The sequence below is a fragment of the Melospiza georgiana genome, chromosome 18 (assembly GCF_028018845.1).
Source record: "Melospiza georgiana isolate bMelGeo1 chromosome 18, bMelGeo1.pri, whole genome shotgun sequence".
Classification (NCBI taxonomy): Eukaryota; Metazoa; Chordata; class Aves; order Passeriformes; family Passerellidae; genus Melospiza; species Melospiza georgiana.
In genome coordinates, this window is record NC_080447.1 from 202,970 (window position 1) to 213,382 (window position 10,413).

The 10,413-nt window shown below is 40.6% G+C and overlaps 1 protein-coding gene across 4 annotated transcripts in view; it reads right to left on the reverse strand.

Moving 5' to 3' along the window:
- Positions 1 to 9,826, reverse strand: part of SFSWAP (splicing factor SWAP) — a 36,484-nt gene extending 26,658 nt beyond the window's left edge. For 2 of the 4 annotated variants that reach the window (XM_058037305.1, XM_058037308.1), the window contains exons 1-7: positions 9,447 to 9,826; positions 6,811 to 6,980; positions 6,149 to 6,286; positions 4,661 to 4,746; positions 1,688 to 1,913; positions 1,139 to 1,254; positions 155 to 290 (exon numbers count right to left, since the gene is read on the reverse strand). In XM_058037305.1, coding sequence (XP_057893288.1) covers positions 155 to 290; positions 1,139 to 1,254; positions 1,688 to 1,913; positions 4,661 to 4,746; positions 6,149 to 6,286; positions 6,811 to 6,980; positions 9,447 to 9,700 — 1,126 coding nt within the window. In that variant the 5' untranslated portion in view covers positions 9,701 to 9,826. Of the gene's footprint in view, positions 1 to 154; positions 291 to 1,138; positions 1,255 to 1,687; positions 1,914 to 4,660; positions 4,747 to 6,148; positions 6,287 to 6,810 lie in introns of all 4 variants that reach the window. The other 2 variants (XM_058037307.1, XM_058037306.1) reach the window with 2 other exon arrangements.
- Positions 9,827 to 10,413: the final 587 nt, after the last annotated feature.

Sequence of the window (10,413 nt, forward strand, 5' to 3'; positions counted from 1 at the left end):
ACAGATACTCAGAATAGAACTTCAAAAATTCAGGAGATTGCAAAAGAACTAATACACAGGATGAAGCATGAAGCCAAACTTATTCTCTTCTCACCAGCATCCACACACAATTCATCAAAACACACCACCAGCTGCCTCCTCACAAAGCACTTACAATCAGAGGAATATTCTGCCTGTGATGTCTGCACAGCTGCCCCGTCTGTTGACTGTGGCGTAGATGAATTATTATCTGATTGTGCTTTGCGCACCAGTGCTGCAAGGGGGTGATCAGGGTCTACCACCTTCAAAGGCTGAAAGTATTTTGAAGTAGGAAAAAAGATTAAAATTGAAGTACATATTTTAAGAACAGTAGCATCAACATATTTGGGAAAGCAAATTTATCTATGTTAATAGACATCAGTAATTATGTGCAAACCCTGAAGTTACTGTTTTTGTAGCTCTCACATCCAAATCAATGTATTTGAAAATAAGTAAAAAACAAGACAAAATCATTTTCATGTAAACAGAAATTAATGACAGAAAAAAAAATGGTTATTACTGTTAGCCAATGACTGCCATGTCTGGGATAAGGCACAAAACCTGCCTTGTCTAAATATCAGGCAGCATCACAGCCATTCCTCTGAAAGCCTCAGATACATACAACTGTCTGTCACTCCTATTATTCCATTGCTGCTCAGTCTCAGAAAATAAAAACAACTAACATTTAGCAAAATTTACATGTAATGAGTGCAAATTCTGGTGAACTATTTATTTGCTGGAACTGTTATTTCATGTCAACATTTTATCTACTAAAACCTAAGAAGAAAAAGATATCTCTCTCAGCTTATATACAGAAGACATTAAATACCTTAATCTCTTTGCTTCAACACAGGTTCTGTAGGATAAATCCTTGAGCGGTGCCCTCAATACCAGAGGGCATCAGAAACAGAAATCTAATTCCTTGGAAATGTAAAAATAACAAATTGTGTACTAGAGAAAAGGTAACTCAAAAGTTTACCAAAACAGACTTAAATTACAGTCCAAAAAGAACCCCAGACCTCTGTCCATAAAAGACCTGAGCACCTGCATATTAGAATTTTTGTGTCCATGAATCAGGCGTTTTACAAAATAAAAAGGTAATTTTAATAATGTCAAGTACCTTCATGAGCTCTTCAAGCCTACTGCATTTTTTAGATGCAAAAAGACTTGGATGAAGATAATTTCCATCATCGTCATCATCATCATCATCATCTTCCTCAGATTTGACTTTCGAGTCTAAATAAAAGCAAAGTCTGAATTTTATTTGGGTTTGCTATGACCTTGCTTTGGGGGAGAATGATGATACAGGACAAGCATGAATTCTTAGGAAAGCATCATTCATATACATCAGCTTAGTCACAAAAGCATAGTTCCAAGATATTGCCCAACATCAATAAAACTGAACCCTAAATAGACAGACCAACCTTCGGTTGGACTTGAGCTATATGACTGTTCCTAAAACTTCCACATCATAGCAGCTCCTGTAGCTGAAAGTTTCCACAAACAATATTTTTTTCTTTAAATCTCCAATGTAAGCAAAATTTTGAATCATCACATCAATCTCAGCTGCAGTGGAATTCCAGAAAAACGTGGCTATTCTAACAAAATGACCAGCATCTGTTTCACTGATTCCCATCCTGAAGCCAGCATTTCCCAAGGAAAAACTCACGTTTTTTCTCGTCAGCTTTACTTTCCGAAGGAGCCGCATAGCGTCCTTCCTTCATGGCCTTCTGGATGAATTTGTAGTAGGGATTGAGGTAGTGATCAAACCGCAGAAAGTCAAACTGGGAGTTGCGTGCTTGCTTGGCTTTCAGCATGATCTCAAACTGGGCTCCCTGCTTGCACACAAAGTTTGCAGTTCGCTCAATGATCGCATGCATTTTTGCGGTTGGTGGCTGTGAAAGTAAAATAAGACATATTTGTATTTTCATAAGCAGCTTGTACAGTGTGTTAGAACTCCAAAGGGAATGAGAAAATAGTTCCCTGTCCTTCTCGGCTTTCTTTAGCAACTTAAGTTTCATAATCACTTAAAACTAGTGATAGTACATCAGCCCTAAAAAAATAACCAAAACAGTCCCAAACTTCCTCAGCTGCTCAATCCATTCCTTTTGCAAGATCCTCTTCTTTTACCAGCACAGCTGTTTCTGCATTGAACACCAAACTGAAGAGGGCAACAGATCCTGGATGACCTTGGTGTTACAATATCTCAAGGTGCTCTGAACACTCAACATGTACGGTTTCCTTCCCACAAGCTGTCCTTAATTCTGTTATCTCTGAATGCACAAACATTGCTCCCTAACTAGAAATTTCTTACTTCATATTTGTTTGGGAAGAACATGTTGCCTCTCAAGACCAACATCCAAACTACAATTCCCATGTCCATTCCCTTAAGAGTCATTGAAAGCTCCATCAATAAAGCAAAAGATAAAGTAAATAAAGTTTAGCAGCATCCTTGCTTTTTCACTCCAGAAATCCCTAGGGAGCAGTGTGATATGAAACCAAAGATGTGAAGAGAACAGGAGTACAGTTAAAGAATGAATGAACATTAGTCACTGCTTTTAATCTCGTACTCAGCTGTTTCATCCTGTACTCAGTAAACTGTAAAAAAACAATCTGTGTGCCTATGAAGACTGCAGTGTCACATTAATTTGGTTTAGCTCTGCATTTTTACTGCACAGATAACCGGCTACGTTGCAAACCTCAGAAAATGTTTCTCAGAAGACTGGAAACACTTGAGACAAAGGTGCTCCATGTAGGGAAAAATCTGAATACTATCAAACAGTCCAATTTTAAAAGCTGTTTTCTGCCAATTGAATCATTTACCAGGACATGTTCAATATGAAAAATGACTGGCTGTTTCAAGTTTTATTTGTCCTGCTAAAACCACAGCAAATATTCCTTTAATGAGAGGCAATGAGGTTCTTAAACTTGTAACATTTTGTGCATTATCAGTTTCACATCATGTATCAAGTTTTTCTCTATCTCTCCTCAGAAGTTATTAAGCAGAAATTTCCTCTAACAGGCCACTTCAAGAGCATCCACAGACTTCTTAAAGTGCCCTGGTGAAGAACAACCATCTTTGCCCATTATCACTTTAAAGTAGTGGAAGACCTTTGACCTGCTTCTCACAGCTCTTCCATTCTAAACTCCAGAATGATATTACTGCTGCAACTGGAGCTCCCATAGACTGAACATTCCATAGTTCTTTTTTTTGCTGCCTGGCTTGTCTTCACCAAATATTTCCACTTTGCATTGATCTCTATTACAGGAGATATAAAGTATGTGTCTTTATTGAACTGCACCTTGCAGACTGGGAGCAAAGTCTCCCAGTCTAGCAAGCTGATTCTCAAATTTCTTAAATTTAAACAGAATAAATATCTTCCATGGTAAAGCTGAATGACTTTAATAGAACAGCAACAACAAATCAAGGCTTACAAAAAAAATTCTCACAATTCCCAATCCAAGGTTAAGTATACACTCCTTTCAGAGCTGCTGTCTAGACATTTTGATGCTTGCTGGGTTTATTTTTATTTTAATCAAAACCAAATACACCTCTATTTGCTTTCTGTTTATGTGAATATACTGGAGTCCAACAGCTGACTGAGAAATTACTTTAGTAAGCCCCACACTACACTAGGCAATGTAAATAGGAAATACAGTCTAAATTTCAGAAAAAAACTCAAGCCAGGCAGCTATCTAAACCAACACTCTTTCACCAGCAGGTAAGTTTTGGAAACAGTTTCAAAATGCAAAATAAGAACCTTTTCTCTGAAAACTGAAGGTTCTTTAAATAAAAGCTAATGAAAAATAGAAACACACAAATACTCTGTGGTCAGTATTAGTTATTCTAAAGGCATGTTCTGAGTCTTCACTGGCCAACGTTTTCAAGGTGAGAATACCAAGCTGAGCCCACAACTAAATTAACACTTTCATGACCACAGTTATACAAGAAAGAATATGACCTGATTTTCCAGCATCTTTTATGAAACTTGAAATACATTGAAAACCCCTATAATTCGATCTGTACTCAAGCAGGTGTCTGTTCAGCTCCCTTCAAGAACAATACACAAGTCAAATTAAGTCTATAGAACACAGCAAATTCTAGCAACACCACATGAAGGAAGGTGCTTCTATATTCTAATACTTTCAAGGTATTTCAGACTTTGCTAGAAATAAATTACTGTTTTTCTCCTCGAATATGCTAGTTTTATATACAGCATTAAGAATTGATCAGTTCCTATCCCCTTCAGACTGGGACCCAATTAAAAAGATTCTAGAAAAGAATTCTTGAACACAAGCGAACTTTTAGTTTAATGGTCCTTTATGTTTGGAATGTTGAATCTTACATCTCAGCAAGCATCCATTCCAAGAACAACTGCCTCTTCTCTGCATTAGCTAAAATAATATCACAAGTGATACCAAATGCACTTAGCATAAGCACAGCAATCATTTCAGTGTGAAAAAGAAGATTCAAGGGTGTTCACGGAACTCAAGAGTTCACAACAGAACACCTGAAATTAACTTTTACAATGTACCACACTAAAAATAAATTGAAAAAAAAAATGAACCCAACCACCAAACAGAGCACCATCAACTGCTCAAAAGCTGGCAGAAGTGTAGGCTGCATTACATGCACACATACCAGTTCCACATCAGAGGGTACATTCAGTCCTGGAGGGGCAACAAAAGGTTCCTCATTTTCCTCTGTATTTTCTGTCTGAGCCATTTCTGCAAGAAATGCCAGAACAAAGTATTTAGGAAAAAAACAAAGTACACAAATGCTTAAAATTTTTTGAAATAAAATATTTCTAAAGTGATGTGCAATCAAGGAACTAATCAAATGCAGCTATATAAACTGCATTTATACTGAAGACATTTAAACATGGTTTAAAAGAATAACATGTATTACAGTCCACTACTTGATATAGCAGAAATATTCCTCTGAAAATACTTTGCTTTACAGATTTTTATAATAATTGAAGTTAAAAGTTTACTTCTTAAAAATCTTATAGTATTATCTATTCCACTAGCCTTAAGAGAAATTGTATTCCCCTTTTCCCCTGACAGATTAGAACAAGTGCAGGAACACCTGACCATGGGAGCTGTGGAAACAGAACAACCTCGTAAGGAATGAGATGTCCCAGTAATTACTGAGGACAAACCATGCAACAAGGGGAATTCACTTTTTTGGTTACTTTCTAGTGAGTTTGGTTTTGTTATGTTTTTTGTAATGAACTCAAATAGTTTAACTCCACAAAGGTACAGAGAAATTTTAGCAGCCAAGAAAGAAGGAAAGAGCCACAGACAAGAAGAATATACTGTTTCTTTTGGCAGCAGCTCCAGCTAACAGTATGTGGTTATAGAGTCTTAAACAAATTAATTAAATCCCAGAAAAGACAATCAATTCTGCTTCAGTACAAAAGTACGCAATCTCTCAGACACAGCAAAAAACACTTAAATAAACTTTAGCACCTAAAATGATCTTGCACTGCAACTTGGAGGGAAAAAACCACGTATCACAGTAACCCACCAAGATATAATTGAGCAACCCAATTGTTAATTAAACAATCCTCACTTTACTAAGACATAGTTCAACAACATTTGAAACCTTCCTAAAGAATGTATGACAAAAATATGAAGTTACTGGAATTATAGATGACAACATGACAACTGAATTCTGTATTTTTGAGGTCATGGAGCAGGGGACACTAAGCTGAAGACAGACTCATTTATAGCAATTAAGATGACAAAAGCAGAACTTAGAAATTTACATTCTTATTAATTATTATTTTATGCTTGCAGTGATATTTTTCATCTTGACTGAGAAACACAGTGTTAGCAGACAGCCAATGTAAGGAATTACTATTTATTTCTGTTAAGAATCGTCATGACAGCAGAGTTAAATTCCACGACTACTGCAGTACTGACTGTACCATAGCAGGAAAACATTTTTAAGCTCAAAGAGAACAAAGTCTTCAAAAACTCAGTAACAGAGTACCATAAAGACTGATGAAATGTTCTCAGAATTTTTAACTGCTTTTTAATAGCACATATATTTTAAACACTCAACTGCAAGACAGAAGTGCTATGTCCCCCCTTTCAATTAACCCTTGTTATTTTAACCCCATACCTCTTTGTCTTGCAGGCTGATGCTCCTCCTCTTCAGTGGGTTCTGAAGGGTCATAATAATCACTGCCATAACGGAATCCCACTGCATTATAGGTACCATCCTCTGCCAAAGCTTCACTGAGTCTTTTATATTCCTCCTCTTGAACAAAAATACAATTGCCAACATTAGAACATGTTCAGAAGCTAATGTATTTTTTAAAATGTAATATTTCTTACTTTAGTTTTTAAATAAGAACTTTTCTCCTGATCACTTTAGCTGTCATTAAAAATGGAACAGAAAAACAAGTATGTACACATGCTGACCATTTATTTATTTCTTCTCGAAGAGACACAGGCTGTGGATTAAGACATTCTAATGCAATTATGCATATAAAAGCACAGAATTTCCTTTAAACAACACTAAATATGAAGAAGAATCTGTTTATTTTGGGGGGGTCTGAAATCCCAGTCTGCCCTCAGAATCTGGGCAATTTCTCTGTGGATCTACAGTTAAACTATCCTAGAGTCCTCTCACATACGCAGAGACTCCTGTTTTTCGAATCCACTGGGTACTGTCAAGATAATATCAGAAAAAGAGAGTATAAAATTAGGAGTAAATTTAGTTTCATAATAATTTATTTAAACCTGCTTTTTTAAATAACCATGTTATTCCTTGAGCAATACCTTGCCTTGCCTCCTCCTCAAGCAAGTCCGTATGCAAGGCTAAATACCTCTCTTCATCACAGAGGGCTTCTATTCTAGCCTCCTCTTCGGACAATTGATAATCTCTGTTCCAGGTGGAATACTCAGCATCATATTCAGAAAGGTCATGCAGGTGACCACGCCCATCATACCTGCAGGATGAAACAGCTGGTCAATGCAAAGAACTTAGGGCTTGGGTTTATGCGACTACTTAAATACTTACCCAATAAAAATGAAAAAAAAAAACAACTTATATGTTAATGCATACTCCCTTTTAGAAGTTACAATTAATTTTGCTAATCATTTGTCACCAACTATCGAAAATTTGTTTAATAGTCTAAATTCCTCTCAAAGAAACTAATAAATTATTACAATTAAAGCCAAAGGTATCCTTTAATAGTTTAAGTGAGATCCACTTCCTTAACAGCTCTTACCGTACGTGCTTCAACCAACCAATCAATGCCACTTGCAAAATACGTTTTTCTGGAAAGTCAAATAGCTTACATTCACACAAACCCGAGTACATAAATACCTATCCGTAAGAACCAAACGGTCGAAATTTCCTCGCTTCTTTCTGCTAGTCCCGAACTCTCAGGAGAAATCTTCACCATAGAAACTTGCGTCCATTGGAGGTAAAATCATGGCTAGGCTCGGCCCCTAGCCATTTGGCTGAGGAAATAAGTTCTGGGTTATGTGATAGAGAGACACACATACATAGGAACAGTAACATAAACATGCAATTTAAGGAGGTTCACCGCAAAATCGGCAAAGATCAAAGATGTACAGTTCCTTTCTACTACGAAATCACTTTATTTGCAGGAAAAGCACTGCATTGGGATAATGTTTACGCATCAGTAAGAGAAACTGATTGGAAAGTAAAGTGACAGTAAGCTTGACTCCGCTGAGGTGTCTTCCCACACACAACTCTTGACTTGTGCCAACTTGCTAGACCAAAAACAAAGAAAGTAAATATTCTTATAGCAAAAAGCAAGTGAAACATAGGTCTGGTTAATCAAGCTCTGTCCACAGGAAAATATGAACCCAAGTCTTCTCATAGCAATGTGCTTTTCTCAAAATGGTGAAAATGAAGACTTCCTGCTGCTGGAGATAAAAGGAATCTAAGCTTCCAAAGGAGTTTATAAGATTAGCAATTGCAAGCTGCCTTAACTCACAAATGTACTGTTATTTGGTATTTCAGTATGCGTGCACAGACATGCACATACTTAGTGTTTGCTCCCTACAATTTCTGTAACACCTGTGAACAGGGCTCTGCTGCAGAGCACCCCAAAATCCGCCTCTACCTATGAATGAGATCAATCACAGTAATTACTTTTAGTTATTATTTTTGATTTTTTAGAAGTGTGCAACACAACACTTCCACTGCTGTGTAAGTGAGAAATGAAACAAAACCACAAATATTTATGGTTGCTTTGTCCTGCCTTCGTGTCTATGTCAATTTAACAAATTTATTTCAATGACGGTCACTACTGGAGTAAGCACCAAAACAGTGCAAGGGCACTTTCTTTCTTCTCCAGTCCTATGGAAGGCAATCAAAAGACCTTCCCCTACTGACATTTTTCCAAAACAAATATGGTTTTAAGTCAAAATAAGAAAATCCTGTCTAGCACTAAAGCAGTGATGAAACTGAGGGAACAAATATCTATAGTATGTTATGTGAGCCTTTTCAAACCAAAATCCTTCCATCTTTCCCACTGAGGTTTTCAGGGTCAGCCACAACTTGTAATTATTCCTTCAGTGCTCCACTCAAACATAACCAACCTGATCTCTCATCTTCACTTTGTCCAACAAAACATTCAGGTAACCTTTTCTGAATGAGTTTATTTCCAAATCCCACCCTGCAATGCTGAAACAACTCAAGAGACCAGAAGAAACATCAAAGCAGATTCTATTACTCTCTGCGGCCACGAACCTGGACCTACGGCAGAACAACCAAGAAGCCAGCCCTGACATAAAATTTCAAGAGCAAGCACCCAAAATCAAATCCATTCTGTCTGATGCAGTAAATCATGGCACCAGGAAAAATAAAGAGACCAAGAACTACTTTTGGGGTGTCCCATCAACAGCCTGCAGCCAGATTATGTACGAGAAACAGGAAATCCCCATTTTCTTTAAGATGGATAAACACCTTTGCACTCCCAACACTGCCCCATTCTCACCTACAGAACACACAATGTGCCTAATAAATACTCCGACAATCAGGCTCCCTTGGATTCCAAGTGAAAAAAAGAGGATGTTTGTGGTTTGCACTGAAAAGGAACAGATCATTCCCACTCTCCACCCTGCCGAACCTGCCTTGACAAGCGGAGCAGAAAGACCCATCGCACGCTGACTGCCAGGAGAGGGATCTCCCAGCGCTGCGAGAGCGGGAAACCCCAAGTTCCCGCAGACGGGGGGGCCTGCAGCGTTCCCAGAGCACCCTCGGAGCGCTGTGCCGGGAGCAGCTGCCTCCAGCCTCGCCACGGAAGATCCCGACGCACCTGCCAGAGCGAGCCGTCTGCTCAACCCCCGCCCTCACTGCCCACAGCACAAGGGGGGGAACAGAAAGAGGCTATCACAGGAGATCTCGCAGCACAGTCTGGGGGTTGTGTTACACCGACCTATCGATCATGATCTTGGGGTCTCCCATCCAAGGAATAAGGTGTCGCCCCTGCTCCTGGTACTGAGCCTTCTCATCATCCCGAAACAGCTTGCAGGCATAGCCGAACACCAGCAGCTCCACACGGCTACTCCCGCCTCCACCTCCACCTCCTCCGGGGGGGCCGGGCACCGTTCCCCCGCCTGACAACAACATTAGGGGCGGCGGGCCTGCTTCTTCTGCAGTCCGTCGAGACCCTCCGAGCCCTCCGTACATCACCGGAGAGCGCAGCGAGGCGGAGGCGGCTCGCAGGAGCACCGACTGTCCGAGCAGCGAGTCCCCGCACGGCCAGGCCCGCGCTAAAGCCCCCGGCCGCAGAGCACCACAGCCGCCATCACCCGAAACAAAATGGCGACCCTTCCGGTTCCGCTGGAGGCGCAGGGACGGGCTGGCTTTTGGCGACGGCAGATTCGAATCAAGTTCCGGCAGCCCGAATGTTAAATCCGAGGATAACGTGACTCCGCGGTACCGGCGAGGACACTACGCGCTCACTGACAACGGTCGAGGCCCGGCGGGACGGTGGAGCCATGGGCGCGGCCTGACGAAAGTGCAGCACGGCGGAGGGCGGGGCGGTGCCGCCCGGCGCGCTGAGGGCCCGAGGCGGGCGGGGAGCGGCGGGCTCCGCCGGAGCGGGCTCGAGGAGCTTAAAAACAAAACCGAAACAAATCCTGGTGTCCGCCGCGCTGCTTTGGACCCCCAGCGGAGGCTGAGGGGCTCAAGGCAGTGCAAGGACCTGCGGCACAAAGCGGGCATCAACCTCAGGCTGCGCCCATGAAGCTCGAGGGGAAAGCCTGGGAGGCAGGGTGGGAATCACAGAATCCATGCGGTTGGGAAAAGAGCTCTGAGACCATCGAATCCAATCTATGACCGAACACCACCTTATCAAGCAGACCAGGGCACCGAGTGCCACGTCCAGTCTTTGAAAGGGG